This window comes from Sesamum indicum, linkage group LG3, assembly GCF_000512975.1.
Source record: "Sesamum indicum cultivar Zhongzhi No. 13 linkage group LG3, S_indicum_v1.0, whole genome shotgun sequence".
In the NCBI taxonomy this organism is placed as follows: domain Eukaryota; kingdom Viridiplantae; phylum Streptophyta; class Magnoliopsida; order Lamiales; family Pedaliaceae; genus Sesamum; species Sesamum indicum.
The window spans coordinates 19,525,260-19,547,701 of NC_026147.1; the positions used below are offsets into that span (position 1 = coordinate 19,525,260).

At 32.8% G+C, this 22,442-nt stretch overlaps 3 protein-coding genes across 4 annotated transcripts in view; 2 read left to right on the top strand and 1 right to left on the bottom strand.

Moving 5' to 3' along the window:
* LOC105158861 (3-hydroxy-3-methylglutaryl-coenzyme A reductase 1) lies at positions 4,808–8,759 on the bottom strand. The gene is made up of 4 exons (XM_011075756.2): positions 7,575–8,759; positions 6,810–6,991; positions 5,984–6,330; positions 4,808–5,577 (listed from the first exon to the last, which is right to left on the bottom strand). The coding sequence occupies exons 1-4, from the start codon at positions 8,468–8,470 to the stop codon at positions 5,335–5,337; spliced, it is 1,668 nt and encodes a 555-aa protein (XP_011074058.1). The 5' UTR covers positions 8,471–8,759; the 3' UTR covers positions 4,808–5,334.
* On the top strand, positions 14,104–20,693 carry LOC105158862 (RNA-binding protein 24-B). 2 transcript variants are annotated; one of them, XM_020692455.1, is made up of 9 exons: positions 14,104–15,115; positions 15,156–15,397; positions 15,689–15,812; positions 16,574–16,703; positions 17,142–17,178; positions 17,269–17,506; positions 18,854–18,997; positions 19,089–19,187; positions 20,162–20,693. In XM_020692455.1, exons 1-7 carry the CDS (start codon positions 15,100–15,102, stop codon positions 18,982–18,984), a joined length of 918 nt encoding a protein of 305 aa, XP_020548114.1. In that variant the 5' UTR covers positions 14,104–15,099; the 3' UTR covers positions 18,985–18,997; positions 19,089–19,187; positions 20,162–20,693. The 2 variants fall into 2 exon arrangements, with proteins under 2 accessions (XP_020548114.1, XP_020548115.1); XM_020692456.1 differs by having other exon boundaries at positions 14,111–15,136; positions 15,177–15,397; positions 18,887–18,997.
* The window catches only part of LOC105159020 (SWI/SNF complex subunit SWI3B), a gene marked incomplete in the record, with an annotated part of 4,046 nt that continues 3,635 nt past the window's right edge, over positions 22,032–22,442 (top strand). The window contains 2 exon segments of the mRNA XM_011075950.2: positions 22,032–22,245; positions 22,342–22,442. Coding sequence (XP_011074252.1) covers positions 22,047–22,245; positions 22,342–22,442 — 300 coding nt within the window.

Consider the following 22,442-nt stretch of genomic DNA (forward strand, 5'->3'; position numbering starts at 1 on the left):
TTAAAAAAATTGTGAGTTTCTCCCACCAATTACTATTCAATTTTACATATTAAACTTGGGTTATCTACGGAAACTTATTTTAAGCGCTTATCAATTTATTATTAAATAATATATTAAAAAGAGTGCTTTTATTTTATAATTTTTATATTTTTAAACTAGTTAAATTAAATAGCTTCTTACTAAATTATGCAATTTAATAAAATATTTTTGGTATTAAACTGTCTTTTCGAGCACTCCGACTTTAATTTTTTCTTTTTTCACTTTAACTTTACTTTACTCCGACTTTAATTTTTTCTTTTTTCACTTTATCTTTACTTTCAATCACTCTCGATTTTTCCGACTGCTTTAACTTATAACTTCTTTTATAAGTTATTTCTACGACAGAAATAAATATTATTATGAATATCTATTTAATTACAATAAGACGTTAATTTTTTTTAATAATTTATTATCATAGAAGTTACTGGAAACACCCCTAAATTCCGCAGTGAAGTGTTTTGGTTTTGGAAATAATAAAGGGCGGAAAAGGGGGAAATGATGGGGGAGATGGAAGCAGGATGCGCAGTGCCCTACAATCCATATGTTGTCCCCAAACAGCCCCCCCACTCACACACTTTGCACTAAATTTTGGGCAGCCACTCCTTCTTGGATCCTCACATGTCAGCCCCCGGTTTATTTAATATTAATATTAAAATAATAATATCAAAATATTATTATTAGAAATATAAGAGTCGTAATAAAAATATTATAAGTCGTGGACCTTCAAATATTTTTCTTAATTTCAAGGCGGAGTCACGACTTCAAGCTTTTTTCTTTTTTTTTTAATAATAATTATAAATTTAAATAGTTTACTAATTACAGATTGAAAAGACAAAATATTTAGAATATTTTAGAAATATCAGAAACATATTTATATTTATAATTATTTTATTATTTATACAACGACCATACATGTAAATATTATTTACATAAATTATCCCTATTTTTTAGAAAACTATACATACATTTTTAAAAAACATTAATAACCATTATTTTTTAACGGTGAGAATCAATTTATATAATTATGCAAAAAAAAATAAAAATAATTTGTATCAATAAACTAAAAATAAAAACGTACAAATATAAGTATTCCTAAAAATACAATGTTGATGTCATTTAAAATAATAAACTAATAAATACTTATTTTAAAGCGAAGAGAGGTGATTGGTACTAAGAATTTAGCAAAGGAGAGAGAATGGAAATGCCCTAAAATTAGGGGACCAGAAGTGAAGGGAGATGGGCCCAAACCCATGTCTAAAATGGAAGGTTCAAGGTATCAACAACCCCTTCCAACTCACCAAATTGGAAATAATCATATATGCTTTGCTTTCTTTTTTTTATTTTTAAATATATATATATTTATAGGGTAATTTATAATAGACTTTATAAGATTTATTATATTTATAAATATTTTTTTTATTATTTAAAAAATTATAAATATATTCTTAAAATTAATAGTTGTCTAACAAATGTCCCTTCTTGATAGCCCATTATAGGGAGATATTTGTTATACGATAATCCCAATAAGGTTTTATAATTTTTTAAATAATGAAAGGTATTTATAATTATGATAAATCTAAAAAAACTCTTTTATATTTTTGTATATATAATTTTTATAAGATATATCAAGAGAAAATTTGAGAGAATATTTCATTGAGTTTATAAACTTTTTAATATATTTTATAAGATGGTTTATAATTTATAAGATATTATAAAGTTTTTGATAGAAAGTAACTTTAAAAATTTAAAAATATGAAGATATGAGCTTCCAAGTTCATTAATAATATATTATAAGCTCTATAATTATATTTTATTCGAATACTTTAAAAGTTTCTTCTGAAATATGATCTCATATGCCCGAATATAAGGTTTTACAGATAAATTTAGCCAAACATCCTCTAAGATAATTATACTCATTTTTTTTTTCTTTTAAATTTTGAATATGTTTCGCTTCGTGTTTTGTGTTAAGTTAGCGCGCTGAAGATGTGATTTCAATTTACATTAATTGTGATAAATAAGAAATAAAAACTTAATTGATATCAATTGTGACTAATGATATACAGTACGCAAATTGAATAAATAAGCAATTCATTGTATTTAAGGTAAATTATAATTGACTCTTTAAAAGTTTGTTTTAATTATAAATACTCTTTCGTTGTTTGAAAAATTATAAATACTCCTAAAATTATAAATACCCTCCTATAATGAGTTGTCATAAGGGGTATTTATTAGGATATTTGTAATTTTAGGGAGATTTGTCATTAGTACAAACATCAGCGGAGCCAATTGTAATTTACTGTTATAATTAGGGTTAATTACAGTTAGACCCTATCTGAAAATGCTAAATTATATTTTTTTTGAAACAGTTTTAAAATTACACTTATACCCCATCCGAAATTCTCGGTTTACACTTGATTTCCTTCCATTAGGATTTGAGCGGAAAATATTGACATAAGCAAAAAAGAATATATACATAAAGTTAGATTTTATCCTAATTTAAATTCCCATATATATTTTTACACTTATAAAGAGATAAATATAATATATATATATAGTGTGTATGTGTAGTGAAGTTAACATCATTACATTTTTTTCCTTTATAAGTACAATTTTTTCCTTCGAAACATTAAATAAAGGGTAAAATTGAATTTTTTTTTTATTGCTAACATCAGCATTGTCCATCCAACACTACCGGTTGGAGGTCAAGTGTAAACAATAAATTCTCAGATGGTACAAGTATAATTTTAAAAAAAATTTTAAAAAAAAATGTAATTTTGTATTTTAAAAAGGGGTTTCAATATAATTAGCTCTTGCATTTAAAATATTTATTGATACTGAGTGATTGATTTAAAATGAAGATATTTATAATAAGATATTATTCTAATAAAGCAATAATAAATAAATATTTTTTTATGGGATTGGAAGTATATAAGTTGAAAGTGTTGGATCATGACCTACTTCAACCATATCTACTTCTGATAAGTTGAAGATGAGGTGTGAGTTGGAGCAGCATTCATTAGTCTATTCAATGTCATTTTTTCAGTCAAAATATTAAGATTTTTCACATTCCAAATCATCATTCATAGATGATAAATTAAAACGAGCTTCTTTAAAATTTATCATAATTATAATTAAATATTTTTTATTATTAAAAAAATTATACATATTTTTTTTGTAATATTCTTTATATAAAAAGACGCAATAGAATGAATTCTTCAGAATTTACGGTCCAAGTTGCTAATCACTTTCTAATAGTGAACTACCAATTAAATATGCATAAAAATATTTAAAAATTATAAATAGTTAATATTTTTAGGGATAAATTGATTAGTAATCATGGATAATGGCTTCAAAAATATATAAGTATGAAAATTTGAAAAGGTTTGAGAGGTATTTTATTAAATTTATAAAAAAAATATTGAAATTACTGTTATAATTAAATTTTATTACAGCGAATGAATGAGGTAAATGATAAATTTGAATATTTAAAATTAAATACGACAAGAGGATTTTTTTTATAGTATTATAGATGAGTAGATTAATTAAGATCCTTTAATCCTATGTGGGGGTCCTAAGTTTTCACTTATCTCAACTTTAACCCCACATTATTATCCTTAATCATGATTTGTGATAAAGGAGGTGTTTGGCAATGCATATGCATGTAGGCTTATCAATGAACGGGCATTACCCTGTTTGAATTTGAACCCAATAAATAGATTTATTGTACCCATACAATACTTACTGGGTCTTACCAATGATATACCCAGAATAATTGAGTCCGATCTAAATCTTACCTATGTTAAGATTAATAAAGCAATTACAAGTTTTTGTTTTATTACTATTAATGATATCACTAGTACATATTATTTCTAAACACTCATCAATTTTTCTTAATTTTCATACAAAATGTTTGAATATCCTAGAAAACTTTTCACTTTTTTTTAAATTTTTATTTAACACTTTCAATTACAAATATATAAATTCTTGTGTGACGCATAACTATTTCATTCAATGATTATAACTTAATATTAATTACACTAAATTAGCAATGTTATATACATATATATTTAGACAATAAAGGCATTTTATAACACATAGTAAAAAAATAAAGGCTATACTAGTGTTCAGTTTTAATATAAACCATATCAAATTATAACTCCTGGTATATAATTATACTAAATGATAGTTGGCATAAATAATACAAAATTAAAGAAGACATGCTTGAATTAAGAACAGAAACGTAACATGTTGTTACGACTATTATATATATTTTTTATTTTTCAAAAGAAATTTAATGTTTATTGACTCAAAAGTATGTGTTAAAAAGGAAACTTTAATATTTTCTTTAGATTTGATGGGATTTGAACAAGCATTCCACGTCCATCTCATCTTTGTAAAAGCCCATTGTATTTGATTGAGACAAAACTCCATCCATCTCCTTTTACTTTCCAATTCTTGAAAATTACAGTGACCAATTATATGATAAGTTAATCACTATGAAAAAATGTGAAAGCTTGAAATGAAATGTCCAAGGAATAAAACATGGTGGTGGGCATTGCATCCATGAATTACGCCATAAATAATGAACATGGGAATATATAAAACATCGAATTTAAAACATGATCATGTCCATTCTCTATGTATTTCATTCAGTTTGGGGTTATTATGTTATGAAGATAGTACGCAAATCACATGATGAAACTCAAGATTCATGCTGTCAAGTCTTAAAAATTCAAATGCATCATCATCAGACAAACTCCAACTGCAATGAAAAAGTAATCTTCCTTCTATTGCATAAACCATTAGACCCTACAACATCTACCACCATCGTACAACTGTCTAAACAGCACCAGATAAACTACAAAGAGTGTAAACATTACTTCAGTCCAGGGTAAGTTTCTTAACCTGTACAAAACTAACTAAGATCAGACAAGGCGATGAACCACAAACATCTTTAAAGATCTGTTATAAGGCAGCCCTCCCTACCCAGAAGACGAGAGATAACAATAACTATCAACAAAATTTTGATCTGCTAAAATGGGAAATAGATAATAACTAAGAAAATAGAGAAATGATGCAGTACAAACACATGGGGACAATGACTCCAGATGTCCTGTAGTAGTGTGGGGCTGCTTCCAGCTTAGTCGCGGAAGCTACATTTCGGCCTGTTAGCCCCATTACGTTTAAACTTCACATGCCTGCTGATTTTCCAGCTACCACACGAGCATCCTCACATGAAAAGTCATCTCTTCACCCGTCAATCACTCTAATCTTCTAGCTGGGAGGTCTCTAATCCTAGGAGCCGAGCTTTGTAATGTCTCGGCTTGAACGGTTGTATTTCATGTGACTTTTAACTAGTTGGCCAGCTGCAATGGCAGACATTAGAGAAAGCTCACCTGCCAAGACTGAACCAGCGACTATGGTGGCTAGCAGCTGCGAATTTGATCCAGGGGACTCTTTGTTTGCACCCTTTACACCTAGGAGGTTGAGGCAAGCAGATTGTGATGCCAATTGAGTTCCACCTCCAACTGTGCCAACCTATAATGTAAAATAATAGGCTTCAAACAAGGCAAAAGACAGTATACTACTTGGACCGAAACTAAATGGATGTCCTTGACTTTCTTGACTTCTTAAAGACCATTTGATGAAAATATAGGATGCATTATTAAGGATAATTACAGCAACACTATCTGAGGTTCTAGCATAATATAAAATAACTCCCAAGTTTTGGAAAAATATTATAATGCATTCCCTACAGCCATGTTTTACATTCCCTCCTGAAGATCAGATGGATAGGGGAAATCTGTAATGCAAAACATGAGTGTAGAGGATGTCACTATAATTTCCAAAGCTAAAGGGTTCTTTCATAACATGCACAAACTTTAGGTGCATACGCAATTATCTGTATTATTAATGACATGATAGAATGCAATGTGTTAAACACCTCAATAGACGGCATAGTCACAGAAACATGAAGATCCTTGCCATCATTGACAGCCTCCATCATAGTAATACAGTGAGAACTTTCTATGTTTTGAGCTGGATCCTGCCCAGTGGCTATAAAAATTGCAGAAACAATGTTGGCAGCATGTGCATTGAAGCCACCAAGAGCACCAGCAATGGCAGAACCAGTAAGGTTCTTCAGCATGTTAAGCTCAACAAGAGCATGAACAGTGGTTTTCAACACTTTTGTCACCACATCTCCAGTAATGGTAGCCTCACAAACAACCGACTTTCCACGCCCTTCAATCCAATTGACTGCAGCAGGTTTCTTATCAGAACAGAAGTTTCCTGCATCAAGAAAGACATTTGGTTCAGTTTAACATGACAAATGATGATGCCAAACCTATTAATATTGAGATATCAGCCAGTGTAAACTACAAGTGTCCATGGAAATTGGAAATATTGCATCTCGCATCAGAGGGTTAATCATACTGCTTAAGCAGCCTAAATTGTTGAAACAAGCAAAATTGAGACAATATTGGTTGCATGAGGAATCAGTAATCAACTGAGAATTACTCGTTTATAAGAGAAACTGCAGTAACAACTTGAAATGGCAGTAACAGACAGTATGGAGACATAAGGATTTCAAATTCTTGGCAGAAAAGCTAGTGCTAATCAGATGTAGGTAGGTGGACATCAAAATAACAGAGCAAGGATACTTAGGCGATTGCATATTCATGAGATGCTGAAAATTTGAACTGATACCTTTGCAAAAATTTAGAAGTTAAAAAGTCCCAAAATCTTAAGCAGAGCTGACTAGAACTCACCAGAAATGCCAATAACATCCATATCCGGAAAATCACTCTGGAGGAAGTCTAAAACATTCTGAACACCTTTAGAAACCATGTTCATCCCCATAGCATCACCTGTGCTGCAGCTAAATCTAATGTATAGGTTTTTCCCGGCGACTGCACATCGAACACCTTGGAGTCTCGCGAATCTACTTGACCTGAGAAAGAATTTAGAGATGAGAGCATGCATAATATTATCAATCAGATGCTTCCTATCCGATCTGAATACTACATTTCTGTTGACAAAGATGAAAATCATAATTATAAGCTAATAACAGTTTGACTCAAGAAAAAAGTTAATCACGCACACAATCTTTTTAAACTAACGGATATATCATACTTCATTTACTCCATAGCAAATAAAGAGCCATACCAAACGGATTACTATTAAAAACATAAGCTACTCTAATGAAAATAACAACATTTATGAGGATGGGAATTCCATTTATAACATCTGCCAGGGATTTCATCATGATGTCCACCCTTTCAATGAGAATAATAAGTCAAGATCCTCTTATAAAAAATTCGCAAAATCAAGCACCAATCAACATCAGTACTGCTCATATCCTAATAAACTACAAAACAAAAACTTTGACAAGCAGGTAGGTAGATACCGACAACTGGAGCAGTTGATCAAATAAATCAGTCAATTCCAATAATTCAAGAAACCAGAAGAAACTCATACATATCCACACCTAAATTAAGAAAATTAAACAGGCAGCAGCACCAGCAGCAGCTTACTTGTTGAAAACAACAGACAACGTGTCAAAATTAAGGGGATCCTCCAAAAAGAATTTCAACTCTGCCGCCTTCTTCGCTGACGGAAACCTCACCACCGGAGCTCTGGTCATCCCATCCCGGAGAAGCACGCTAGTGGCACCACCAGAAGTGTAGATTGCCTTACAACCTCTGTTAGTACTAGCCACCAAGCACCCTTCCGTGGTGGCCATCGGCACCGAGTACTCACGGCCATTCAACAACAGAGGCCCCGCTATCCCAACCGGAATCTGCACATACCCCACCGGCATCTCGCAGCATTGCCCCAAAATGGAATCGTAATCAAACCCCTCCAAAGGCAATCCATCCATCGACCTTCCCGCCATCCGTTGCACCGCCTCGCGCCTAACTTTGGCCGATCTGAAGCAGTCCCCCAGCTTCGCTTCCAGGGAATAAGACGGGATTTCGCCAGAAACAACACGCTTAATAAGGCCCTCATCGTCTTGCGAACCGTCCATGGTTGTGAGCTTGGAAACAACCGGGGTCGGAATAGAGCAAAGACTCTTTCGAGCTTCGTGAACAACGCACTGCTGGTTTTCGTCGTCGCTCTCGGATTTCGAAATGAAGGACTGGACGAAGTCGATCCCAAAGAAACCCAGAAGGTAGATGAAGGAGGCGATGAGGGAGAGAACGGCTGCGAGCTCGGAAAGGGTGAGAACGTGCAGCGGGACGGAGTTGCGGATCTTGTCGCGCCAACGGTGGAGGAGGAAGTAGGCAACGGAAAAAAACAACGTAAAGAAAATGGTGTTGGTTAAATAGAGAGGAAGAGGGAGAGCATCGGAGGCCTTACGGCAGACGGCGTCGCGGGAGACGGTAGAAGGAGGAAGAGGGTGGTTGAGCGGCCTCCGACGAATTTCCATACTGAGAGGGGAGATAGAAAAACAAGATGAAAACACACAATTTCTTGTATACTAAAAATAAATGAGTGTATTGGAAGAGGCGGTGGTGGCGGAGACAGCGATGGTTGCGGGAGTAGTTTTCTTGGAGTAGCGGAGAAGAGCAGAACGCCCCCGCCCCCGCCCTGTCCAGCGTGGAATCTAACGCCTACAAAATTATATTTTACGCCCCACAATTTAATCTTTCATACATTTTGATCCAAATATTTTTGTACCCACAACATTGTATTTCATAATTCCAAAAAATTTAAAATTTTGATCACAAATTCTAACAATTTCCATCGAAATATTTTTATAATCATGACGTTGTATTATATAATTTAACTTTAATTCTATTAATTTTTTACAAAAACAATCCTAATTTATAATCACAAATAATTTTTCGAATATAAAAATGAGTTCAGAATTGAGTTTAAATATAGAGCACAACGCGAAAAATATAAGACAAAACTTTAGTGAAAATATCAGCAAGTTGAGACTTGCTGGGAACAAAGGAATGAAGAACAAAGCCAGACTTATACTTATCCCGAACTATTTGGCAGTCGATTTTGAGGTGCTTAATCCGTTCATGAAAAATAGAGTTAGCACTAGTTCACATTGCATCTTCATTATCACAACAAAAATGAATCAACTTATCAACATATTATTTATTTTACGTAATTTCCTATTCATAATACTTCAAGTATTCAATTCAACTTAATTTTATTTTCTCGTTAACCCCAGCACACCTCATTATGTAGGATGTTGGGATTGAAAAAAAAAAATAAAAAATTAAGTGCTAGTCGAACATTTAGTCCTTCATAAGTAGAAAATCCAATTCGATTATTTCGGATCATATTGTATCTTATACTACATTTAATATATACATGTCACGTACTATTTATTTTACTTAAAAAATATATATATACATACCATATGTATATATATATTAATTGAAATAAAAAATACAATATAATTTGAAATAAGAAAATCTTATGGGCATTTGTCCAATCCTTATTCATGGGTTGTCCAATTCACATGCTTTCATAAGTACAAGGTATTCTCATGGACTACATTGTTTGGACTTTGGAGTATGGGCTTCTAGTGTACTTCATAAGTCAACCAAATTTTGACTTTTAGCTGAGTTGGTGTTAAAATTTATGTTTTTTTTCATACATTGGATTCTTAATGACATGTATGTCCTGACGTATGATTTATTTATACAATTATCTCTATTCTTTTTTTTACGTAATTACATAAACCACTCTAATAGTTTAAAATCAATGGTAGCGCAAGTAATGTTGTTGACGTTTTTTTTTTCTTGGGAGGGGGGATATGTTTAATTTTTTAAAAAAATATGGTCATTTGTGTAAATAGATTATAAGTCGGGAAGAGTAAATATATTTCATCTATATTAATATAAAAAAAAGGCTCCCTACACTCACAAACTCACCGCCGCACCAATTATTTATGAAGTTAAAAATGCTCTTCATCTATACTAATATAAAAAGAAAAGCCCATTTACACTTACAAACGACGGTTAATGACACACGGGACCAATTATTTGTTAAGTAAAAAATGCCTTTCATTATATAATAACCAACTTATTCAACTTTTTAAAATTTACATTAATTGATAAACTATTATTTTTTGTCTTTCTTTCTTTTTATTAATACAATGTATTGGTTTATATATTTTACTCTTATTTATAATATATTTTAACGCGTAAAAAATTATTTATTATATGCACGTAGGAACGACGTGCCGCAACGGCTAGTATTAATATATAAGAAAATGCATTTTTATTTCATAAAACGATGGTTATGACACCGCAACATCAATTCTATTACTATTTCGATAATACCCCTAATTTGGTTTTCTTTTTTTCATTGTTGTTTTTTTTTCTTTTTTTTTTTTTAGAAATATGATGTGTTGGCTTATATATATTTTTTTATTATAATAAATTTTAAAATATAAAATATTATTTATTATATATATGCAGAGACACCATGCCACGACGACTAATTATCCAAATAAAAACCCTAAAAGATAGTAAATAGAAAATTCAAGGGTCCTAAGGGTGGCAACAAAATTTAGTTCGTGGCGGATCTGAGTGGTCGGGAATTGGAGAATCAAATTTGATCCTCTTTTTAAAAAATAAAAAAATAAAAATTAAATTTGTGGCATAAAAGACTTAGTTCTTGAATTTTGGGACCATGAACACTATAGGGCCCGTTTAGTTGTGTTTTCATTTTCATTTTCAGTTTTCAACATTTGGAAATTGGTAGAAATGCTTTATTGATTTTTGTGCGAAAACTGAGAATATGTTTGGATTAATTATTTTCAAATGTAGGTATATAGATGTGAGAATGTTAAATATAGGTATATATATTTTTGATGTGACAGATGACCAAATTGATTGAATATGTGAAATTATAAAATAATCAAAGTGAGTCTTGCCATTTGAAATAATTTTAATTGATTTGAAACAAAAAAAGACATGCTGACAAGATAATACAAGTATGACAAACCCATGTGACCTATAATTTCAAAAATTTGAGACTTAAAATATGAATGCATTCTCAATGAAAATGGCTTGACCAAACAAAATCCCAACTACCCAAATAATAAAAAGTGGAAAAAATCTCATTGAAAACATGAGATTTCGGACCCCAAACTCTACCCACTGCATTCAAAAATCTCTATACTACTGTACATCCAACTCTGCTTTCATTTTGACCATTTTCATGTTTCTTTTCTTCGCTTTTCACTTCAATAATATGAGAACCCTTTTTTTCATTGAACCAAATAAAAGATATTAATAATATTGCAAAAATGAGAAAAAAATTTAAAAAGTATATAAATGAGTCGTAAAATTTTGGATTCATCGTTGTATATATGACCGAAATAAATCGATTCAGATCGCTTAGTAGTTAAATAAAAATTTGGGTTGATCCGTAAATACGTAGTTTTGTTTTGGAAATGAAAATAAAAATAAAAATATGTTTCAGACCAATTACCAAAAGAATTTGTCCTTTTTTAAAAAATTTAAGGTGTTTAGTAACGTCCTTTTGATGTACTATAAAACATATATTCTTATTTTATTAAATTAATTATTACAAAGTATATAGGAAAAAAGTAATAATTGAGTGAAAAAGATTGTGAAAGTATTTTCAATCTTAACAAATAAGAACAAAAACATTTTCATATTTTTAAATAATAAAATTAAAAATTGAGAAATAAAACATCGTCACAAATACCGTTGCAATAGTTCTTCGTTTACTTATAGTCTTTCCATCGTGAACATACATTTTTCTTTTTATTTTCTGAAAATGACAACATATTATTATATCAATCACAGAATATTTACAACATGCTTTATTGCAATTTTTCAGTTTTCGTCAGTAATGTCCGTCGAAAATTTTGTCGTGCAATGAATTTATTTTGTTATTCGTCGTAATAAATTATTTTAACTCCCTTCAATCTCTTCAAAGAAAAATAATAATAATAAATATATAAATAAAAATATGATATATATATATATAATATAAAATAAAGAGGAAAATACATGGGAAACCTTTTCATTTTAGATGAAAGAAAGAAAAGGATGATTGAAGCTTCAACCTTCCTTCATCCATTATGAGTTGTAGGAGGGGCCCCATTTTTTGGTTTGATTATGTTGACAAATGACAACTTCCCTACCTTTATCCACTAGATATATACCCTACAATTAATTATATTTTTATTATTTACTATATGTAATTTTACAATTATGATAAATTATATTGACGTCCCTGATATTCGATTTAAATACACAAATAATTTATATATTTTATAAAATTATAAATATATTCTAAAGGGGTGTTGGTGCAACGTACACTGGGAGAATTTGTGTAAATTTTTATTATTGAGTAAGAATGTACTCGTAATTATAATAATAACCTTAAAAGATGTACTTATAGTTCTGCAAAAAGTAAAGAATATTTTATGTAATTAAATGTAATTTCAGAATATATTAATGTAAGTTACCCTATAATTATTTATGAAAAATTAAAAACTCACTCTTTATATAATAAAATGAGTCCATTAATGTCAATCAATCAATCAACCAAATATTTAAGTGCATGTATTCTACTTTATTAAAATGCCAAAAGACATAACATATGGTTAATTAATGTATTGTTTTTAAATGGCATTAATGTTGACATCAAAATTTTTGGATACATTATTCATTAGAAGTACAAAGAAATTGGCCAACAATTAGGTCCTAAGTTAAAATTAATATCAAATTTGGACTTTATAAATTTTTTAGATGGATTGATCATAAATAAGTACGAAAGTATTTCTTTATTTTGATCGATTAATTGGGTCAAGATATGTTTAAATATGATACATTAGAAAAATGAACCATCAGTAATTATATTATGTTCAAATTCGATAGAAATGAGTTTTAAGCCAAAAAGAATGAATCAAATAGCAATGACATAGTAATTTTAAATCATATTATGATTAAAGAAATAGTGTCGAGAGGGTCAATCAAATCGCGCCACTTTCATCGAGCAATCATAGCAGGAGTTTCCACTCTATAAATTCTAACGTGAAGCTCCCAAATCTAAAGCTCTCACTTACAACGAAGTGCTGTAACTGGGAATGTTATATATTTTCTTTAGCGTCAATGGATATATTATTTTTGAATTAAGTGGATTCTAATAAAATATAATAATCTATATAGTATAAGGTTAGAATTGAGGGGTCAATGTATCGAATCGAGCTGAATATATTGTTTTTGAAATTTTATTGAACTTCAGAGTTATATTTGTATGATAATAATCCAATTTGATTAGTTTTTTTTTTGGTTTCTTTATAATCAAGTTGAGCTAGAGTTGAGTTTTAAGTCATGTACGCTAGAATTATTAAATTTTGATTCTTTGTAAGGGTAATTCACAACGATCATTTTTGGGATTCGATATAATTATAAATATTCCCTCGTTATTAGAAAAATTACCAATATCCTAGACTCAAATTTTGACTACCGTCGAACGATTAACCGAATATGTTAGTCTGTTAGGTTTTCATCTATTTTATGATGAACTAACCAAAATGCATTGATGGACTATAATTATAATTTTGCTTACTTTTAAAAGTTTAGAAAATTATTTTAGGGACTAAGTGGATATTTTTTAATAATTCTTAAAAATTTTCCATTCATATTGTCCAATTTGTTTCTATTTTTTTTTTAAAAATATAATAAAGATAAAGTTGACAACTCCAGACGTCCATCCAAAATCACATAATTCTCAGTATCAGGAGGAAATTTGTAATTTTTCAAGTAATAATGATTTATTCGTAATGATATCTAATTTCAAGAAACTTATTGTAATTTACACTATAAATAATAAATCAAGCTTTCAACAATTGATATCGAGTTTTATATATTTAATAATTTAATTTATTTTTCAACCTTAATTATAATTTAAAAAAAATTATGAAAGACAAAAAGATTAAAACCATGAACCAAGAAACAAAAGAAAAAAATAAAAAGAAATAATTAAAAGAAGAGGTGGATGAAAGAAGATGGCCCACAAACTGGGCCTTCCGAGCTGTATTTTCTTCTATGTTTGGAAATCCAGGAGCATCTGTTCTAATCCCTAATTTTGATTTTCCTTTTTACTTTCCTTCCACATTCACTCCCATTTTCTTTCCTTCTTCATCTCAATTCATCACTCTGTAAATTGGGGGGAGATAAAAGTTCAGAAAAAGAAAGAAAAATCATCATGACAACCGTGTTCCAGATCATCTCTCTCCATCATCATCACCCTCTCCCCAATCAGAATTTCAAACCCAAAACCCTTTTTTGCGCTATCCTGTAATCACCCAATTAATCACTTGTTAGGGATTTTTTTCTTTTGTGTTTTTGGTGTAAATTTTTTTGCTGGATGGATGATTGGAATTTTGGGGGAGAAAGAGAGAGTTCGGAAATCCGTTGATGATTCGCCTTTTCGGCTTTTCCCCACCATCCCATAACCCCATCATAGTCCATACGTACCCTTTCTCTGCTCTCTTGTACAGCTGATCCAAACCCCACACCCCTTTTTCTTCTGTTTTGACCCACTACTGTTGCTTCTGTTTCCTTCACTTTCCGCCTCAAAATTAGGGTTTTATTTTTTTTTTGTTGCTTCTATCTTGTTTGGCCCTTTTCTTTTTTATGTTTTTTTTATTTTGCTTTTAGTTTCTGTTTCTGTTCCTTGATCTTCGTGCTCGGTGATCTCTGCTTCATCTGTCTCTGGTGTAAATTTGAATTCAAACTCACTAGCCCTTGTTTTCTTTCTCCCTATTTCGTTGTTTGTATATATAAATATTTAAATAATTTGAAGAAAACAATTTAATGGCTTTTCAATCGCTTTCAGCCGTAGCTAGGGTTTTTCTAAGGTTTTCATGTTAAGATGGTACTTTCTCTCAATTAGATCGACTTTAGTATCACTTGAATCGCCGATCCCCCTTCTGTGATTAATTAATTAAACCCTTTTTATTTCTTCCGGAACTTTCTTCTCCCTTCTTTCTGTTAGAAAGCCCAAAAGGTCAGTTTTCAGTTTAATTAGTTTAAGTAAGCGATTATGGCTTATCATCATCATCAGCAGCAGCAGCCGCCACAGCCGCCGAGGCCCAAGCTATCAGCAGCAGCAGCCGCCACAGCCGCCGATGCCGGGCCCAAGCTCCGGTTCGGGTCCGGGTGGATTTCAGTATATGAATTCTCCATTTGGAGACACGACTTTCACTAAGGTATTTGTCGGAGGGTTGGCTTGGGAGACTCAGAGTGAGACCATGCGACGTTATTTCGAGCAATTTGGGGAGATTCTTGAAGCCGTGGTCATAACCGATAAGAATACTGGCAGATCCAAAGGATATGGTTTTGTGAGCTCTTATTAACTTGATTGAAAATTATAATCCTTTTTCTGGTTTGAATTTTTTGATGAATTTGTGTTTCTTTTTAACTGGGCTCTTGTAAAGTTTGTCTTTTTGGTGAATCTACGTTCTGATTTTAAATTATGGAAGCCTTTGTATTTTTCAGTTTCCATTTTGACTTCCACTTTCACGAGTGAGACCGTCAAAAAATGGGCCTTTTTGTTATTTTTTGTGCCTGAAGTGGAAATGTGGATGATTGAGTGACTTGAGTTCCAAATGGTGTTTGGATGGAGGGTTTAGGTGACTTTCCGGGATCCTGAATCAGCCAGGAGAGCCTGTGCCGATCCAACTCCAATTATTGATGGCAGACGAGCAAATTGTAATTTGGCTTCATTAGGGAGACCTCGACCAGCGGTTCCTTTTGGTAATGCATCTCGTTTGGATAGGCAAATATCTTTTCTAGAAGAATTTCAAAATGGTCGTATTTTCATCCAATTTGGGCTCTCAAATTCTGCTGGAATGTTCTACTACATCATTAAGAAAAATTTTGGACTTCCACTTATTATATCACCAATATCAAGTGGGTTTATGCAATAATGCCCCTGCGTCAACTGGGTTTATGCAATATGCCCCTGTGTTGAAATTTTGCTCGGAACATTTTGTTAATGGAAATATAGGAGACGCTCTACTATAAGAATAGCATCGATTCCAGTTTTAAAGGCATGCTATCCTCAGCAATATCCTGAATTTGCACACTTATGTGTATGCTCCTGCTCCTGCATATAAACTTCCTGAAGCATATTTTCGAGAAGAAAACTTTTGTATGATGATTTAAACTTTTGTGCATGATGTTTTAATCAACCATTTGCTATTAGAGAACAGCCCCACCCCATGAAAATTTGATTGCATGTGGTGGTCTGTTTTTTGTTTACAATTTTTTCACAAGTATCGAGTTTCGTATCGTTAGATATGTAAAAGCTCCCAGAAGTTTATCATTTATGTTAGATATAGAAGTATTGGAACCTAAGAATGAGGAATGGGCTTTTGGTGTATTAAGCACACTATTATACATTAACTTAAGTATTTATTTGGATTTCTTAAGCGAGTGGAAAATGATTATCACCTAATCTATTGATTTTCTAGTTCAGATCTCAATCTAACTTTGTGTCTGTTTACTGCTCATAGGACGCTTCAGATCTCCGGCACCTTACCTTGGAGGCTTACCAGCTGCTAGGGGTGCTTACATTGGAAGTTTTGGCTATCAGCAACCTGTTACTTATGGATTTCAACAAGGCTTGTTGTATCCTCCGTATGGGTGAGCTATATTTCACAGTATAATATGTCTATGGTGACTGGTGTTTTGTATGCAGATTTTTAATAGTGTGAAACTGGTTGTGTAGATCTACACTTATGCTCTGATGTCTCAATGAATCATGTCATTATTTTACAATTATGGCATTTCGCCTTTCATTTATCTGGCGAACATAAAGGAAATAGTATAAAAAAGTCTTGGATGCATGTGTCTTAAATTTGCTGCAATCATTATTTTCTTGCTTTGGTAGTTAATATTTCCTGGTGACTACTCTGCAATATCAACTTACACGATTGTGAAATTATCGAGCCTTTGGAGATTCTATCATGCGTTACAAATTCAATGTTATGAATTACCGGAAAAACTTAATGACTATGATCTCAACTATATGCTTGAGTGCTTATATTTGATGTCTGATTAAGCTACTCTTTTTGGTTATAGGTATGCTGCATACAATCCAGAATATGCTTACTCTCAGGTCAACATTGTGAAACTTGCCGTTGAATTGTTCTCTGATGCCAATATTTCTGTAAGTCATTTGACGCTTGGAGTTTCTGTTATCTTGTAGGGTGTTTACAGTCCTTATGGAAGTCAACAATACCTTCACATATATGGTCTGCCTGGAACGGTTAACACAACTATGTATCCTTATAGCCAGTTGAGCCAGGGTGTTCCAGGAAGTCATAGTTATACAGCATTGCCAGGGTATGCAGTGCCTGGTCATCAGATAATGCAGTTTGGTGGGCCTAGTGTCAATCCAATGACAACATCATCTGTTCCAACTATTCCAACACCATATCCTGCGGGTAAATGTTTTTGGTTCCTCTGATACAGCATTGTCTTTCCGTAATGTAATTATTTCATGTGTGCATTGGTTCCCATGCCGTTTTTCCTTTTCTGTATTTTTTACAATGTTGACTACTAAAGATATGTGGAGGATTTGGGTTTGTTTTTCTAACTATACATTACAAGAGGCTATCTATGTATTCCCTTAGTTTGTGAGAAATGGCTATTTTCCTGATGCAAGTGGTGCAATATTGTCACCCATCTTAATATCTCTTTATTCAATCATATGAGCCTTTTTCTTCCCCCAAATTTGAGTAATAATTGCCCGCACAAGTGAGAAGCAAATACCATCTCCCCAAGCAAACCAACACATAGCTCCACCATCATCCTGTCTGCTTCAACAGAATGACCATCAGCACAGTTATCATCATACTGCCAGCACCATTATCTCTTGTAAGAGTCTTTCAGAGAATGTCCAGCGTGAAGGTTGATTCGTGCCAGTTTTAATTCTAAGTTTCCTTTTGGAAATAAGTCTGAAGTCTGGGAATTGCGTCAATGATGGTGTACATCTTTTCACGCTTTTTAACTATTACGTTATATAAGTTTTTCTTCCCTTTGACTTGTGGCACTCAAATGGATTCCGGTGGTTGTTTTGGGGCTTTTGCTCATCTTTATTGGCTTCAAAGTGATGAATTTTTTCTGGTTTTAGTGTTGGTATTGCTATTGGATACTGCAAAAACAGGTGGCTGTGTAGATGATGTGATGGTAATTCTGGAACCTAGAGATTTTCACTTGGTGGTCGGTGATCTTAAAACGTTATGGTGGCAGGTGGTAGCATTCTGGTGCTTGGGTAGAGGGGTGTGTGTGTGTGTGAATGTGATGCTTCCCTCTTGTTCTTTGTGTTAGAGCACATGCGCGACCTGCTGAATGAATCTAAAAGAATTTAAGTGAATTTATTTTCTGTCCTTTTCTGGTTGAAGTTGGATCGGTCATACACATTGCAGGGTAAAATGAGAAAGTTTGTGTCGAATGTCAGCCCTTAGAATATAAACCAAGTCAGATTCAGTCAAATTTGTTGAAGTGGAGAAAACATATTGTAGTGCTACTGTTGTAATGCCTTATAGTCAGCCAGCATTTACTGCACTGTATGGAATTTTATCAAATTTTAATATAATGTCTTTTTCCCCCCTTTTATTTTAAATTTTGTCCAACTTGTTGATTGTGGAGGTTTGAGTTCGTGAGTGAGTCAGATGCGCTGATTTAATCATTAAAAGGAATGTAAATCTAAACAGAGTTGGGGTGGCATCTGTTTGCTCATTTCTGGTTTTTTTTATGGAAGGTTGTGTATTGATATTATATTTGAACAGGCAGATCTGGGGCTAACATGTTGGTTGTATCAGGTGTTGCAACACCTATTCCACAGCAGCCACAGTTCATACTACCTGCGCATTCTCCTCAATTCATGCCAGGTAGCGGTTCTGACCAAAATGCTGGGTGAGGGTTTGATCTAGGTAAATTTTCTTGTTTGCTTCCAGGTTTAATATTCTTTTGATTGCTGTTACAATTGAGTGACATTTTCCCTATCTTTTACACCATTTTCAGGTTCCCTTAGATTGCAGCAGGACTAAGAGCAGCAGTACTGCCACTTGATTGGCGGGCTTCAAATCTAGCCTTGCAAATTATTCGTTTTGCATTCTAGAGGTATGTTACTAGTATTCTTAACAGACACGTGTACTCCATTCCTTTTCTTTTGACCTTTTCTATATCTTCAATATTTGCATCCTTTGTGGTTGCTTTCATGTTGAGAATTTTGTAAGGGATATGCAAAATTTACATAGTAAAGGAGCTGTTATTCAGAAGTCTTACAAAGGAGTAACAATGACTTAGATTTGGTGGTTGTCTCCTGTTTATTTGAAGTTATGCCATGTTTATTCTACGAGATAATTGCTATTCTAGGATCTGATTTTGTAAGAAAGTGCTCAATTTACACCAAGTCTGTTTTGGATCCCATCCCCCTTTTGCTTTTGTCTGCCTGAGCAAGAAAAGAGGGAAGATCCAGACAAATGCTTTTGTTCCTTTAAAAAGATATTGCAAACAAACCACCTCTTCCTCCTGTACCGATGCAGGCCTTTTCTAACTTCAATTTGTCAAACTAGCCAATGGTGAGATATATATACACCAGTTACATGCATGGGTAGATCCTCTTGAATGTTAAAGACACAATTATCAGCTGCTACTGTAGCTCTTAGAAATAATAAATTTGTATAAGTATTTAAAACTGGAATACTGATTATTATATCTTGTTGATGTGTTGCATTTGTTATTCTAATTATACTACTCTTTTGAGCACTATAGACTTGCATAGGAACTTGAAACATGAAATGGATGTGAACAGGATTCTTTCTATTCTTATTTATAACTCTCTTTCCGGATTCTCTGTGAGTGTGTTTGGACTAAGAAATTTGCAAATTGAACATGAAATGATTTTGATGTTTACAGGACTTGATCGCCGTTTTGAACATCTTAGACAGTAAATTTGTGTGCGATTTGGTTGCACATGTTTTGTTAACCACCAGAAATTTGGAAATGAGAGATTAAAGAATTTTGACAAGCAGACATATTTACTTTTATGCCCTGGTACTGGTTTTGTTTATAAATGTTTTGTACGTATGCAGGTCTTACATTGTCACGCTCACCAGAGAAGTCAATGTCCGAGTCGCTCCTGACGGTGGAGAGAGGAACTGGAATGTGCGGATTGCACGTCCTTTAACTTGGTGTATCTAAAACTCTTGTGTTCCGCCAGCCTTATGGATGACTGGCGGAGAGTCGTGGAAGGGTGGTGGCTGGAATGGGTTTCTGGCCGTCGACCTGGGAATAATGAACCGTGTAAAAGGAATATTATGGGTAGAATCAACATATGATTCTTTTTATAGTGGGAGTCCCCAGCATTTTGGGTTGTGTAGATAGTAGTAGTCTCTGGTGTTCCCTGTGTTGCATCCTGCATTGTATTTAAGAAAAGGAAGTCGGGTCAGCATCATCATCATCATCCATCATCTTGTGCATAACAACAGATGTTAGGGTTTCATTGGGACATTGCTTGTAATCAAATCTGGATTAATTTTAGAGCCTGACTTCAAAATATGAAAGAAGCTCAAGGTCTTAAAATAGGAAGATGGTTCTTTCTGTTATTATCTGTTCTCTCCTCAATTGCTTCCTGTGTTCCTTTTCTTTTTGGTTGTTTTCCTTGTCAATCTCTGCCTTCTTTCTCAGGTTTAAATCCCATGGCTACAGAGATTGATTATGTTGGATTGGATGCTTTTGTAACAATGCTTTACTTGTTTACATCACATGATGATGGTGGTGCTATGGAGAAGGAAATAGACCTGAGGCTGGGGAGAAATTCTGTATGACATTTGTTGACATTAGCAAGTTTAATTAAAAATCACATTTACCTAATTTATTGTAGATTTAGTTACAAGTTAGATAAATCTTTTCTGACTTAATTGTCTTTGTACGTATCACGTGTTAGTGCATGTGATGAGATACATTTTCGATCCTACAAGGGTGGTGTGGTTAGAAAATATTTGATTGACTTGCAATAAATTCATAATAAGTCAATTGGGAATAAATGAATTTTTATTCAATTTTGTTACTGATGTCTGCAAATTTTATAAATTTTTCTAATAGACTAAATGAAACTTTTGACAAAGGGTGTATGTGTAATCTTATCAAATGTTTAGAGAGAGAGAGAGTGGTATAATTATTCCTAGCATTAGATATAAGAATTTTGCTGGTTATGTCAATGAAACAAATCTAGCAGTGCTATTTCATGCCTTATTGTTCAATGTTGTTGCTAAATAGGAGTATCTAAAACTTAAATTCATCATGCATTTACTCCACTAATTATTATTATAATGTTAAATTGCATCGACACCTTTGAAAATTAGATTTAATTATATGAGTATTTTTTTTATATAAAATTCTAAATTTGTTCATTAAAATTATAGTTGTAATTATAAGTGCATTTCTTATTTAGAAACAAAATTTTGTGATAGATTCTGAAAGATAAATTGCATCTACGCGTCTTAAGCAACATATTTGTAATTTTATAAATGACAAATAGTATTTTTGCAATTAAACCCGATTTCGCCTAGTTGGTGTAATTTAAAAAGAGATAATTACATTTACCCCTATTGACTTTTAAAATATTAGGTACACACCCGTCATAAATATTAATATCATTTATATAAATTTTTCTTATTTCTGAAAAGTTGCACATTTACCTTAAAAAAGTCAATATTATTATGCAGGCTACTGTTTCTTTTTGATCGGGGTAGTTTTTAAAATTATACAAAATAAAAGAGTAATTTGTGTAAAATGATGATATTATATTCCATTTTATTATCACTATTGGATCCATTCGAGAGATGAGTTGGTCGGGGCTTGTACTCTCAGCTTCAGACGTTGTACTATAGAAGCAATCACAACCCGCGGCGCAGTGGATTCGTTTTTAACGCAAAATTGTCTCCTAATTCCGAAAATATTAAAATTAATTCAAACATGGCGACTGGTGTTACCCCCCTCTCCAAACCCCCCCATGAACCTCCCATCCCCACCCCCACCCCCACCGTCGACCTTCCCCCTCAGTCCTCCTCCGCAGCCGCCACTCCCCCTTCCACCTCTGCCGCCACTCCGCCAACCGTCACTCCCCGCCCTCCCGAACCCGACGCCGACGTCATTCACATCCCCAGCTATTCGCGTACGCCTGTTTCCAATCTAATACTTATGAAAAATCAAATGACGGAGTTTTTGTTCTTTTTATTTTTTATTTATTTGTTGTATTTGATTTCTCTAGGGTGGTTTACGTGGAATGGTATTCATGAATGCGAGGCCAGGTTCGTGCCGGAGTTCTTTGATGGGAGGTCGCCCTCGAAGAACCCTAGGGTTTACAAGTAT

Bases quoted from the DNA above. Each gene is read 5' to 3' on its own strand.
- LOC105158861 (XM_011075756.2), bottom strand. From the start codon at position 8,470: ATGGAAATTCGTCGGAGGCCGCTCAACCACCCTCTTCCTCCTTCTACC. The intron at 6,992-7,574 runs GTAAGCTGCTGC...ATTCTTTCTCAG, and splicing joins TTGTCTGTTGTTTTCAACAA to GTCAAGTAGATTCGCGAGAC. The intron at 6,331-6,809 runs GTGAGTTCTAGT...TTCTTGATGCAG, and splicing joins GGATGTTATTGGCATTTCTG to GAAACTTCTGTTCTGATAAG.
- LOC105158862 (XM_020692455.1), top strand. The intron at 17,179-17,268 runs GTCAACATTGTG...GTTATCTTGTAG, and splicing joins CAGAATATGCTTACTCTCAG to GGTGTTTACAGTCCTTATGG. The intron at 17,507-18,853 runs GTAAATGTTTTT...ATATTTGAACAG, and splicing joins TCCAACACCATATCCTGCGG to GCAGATCTGGGGCTAACATG.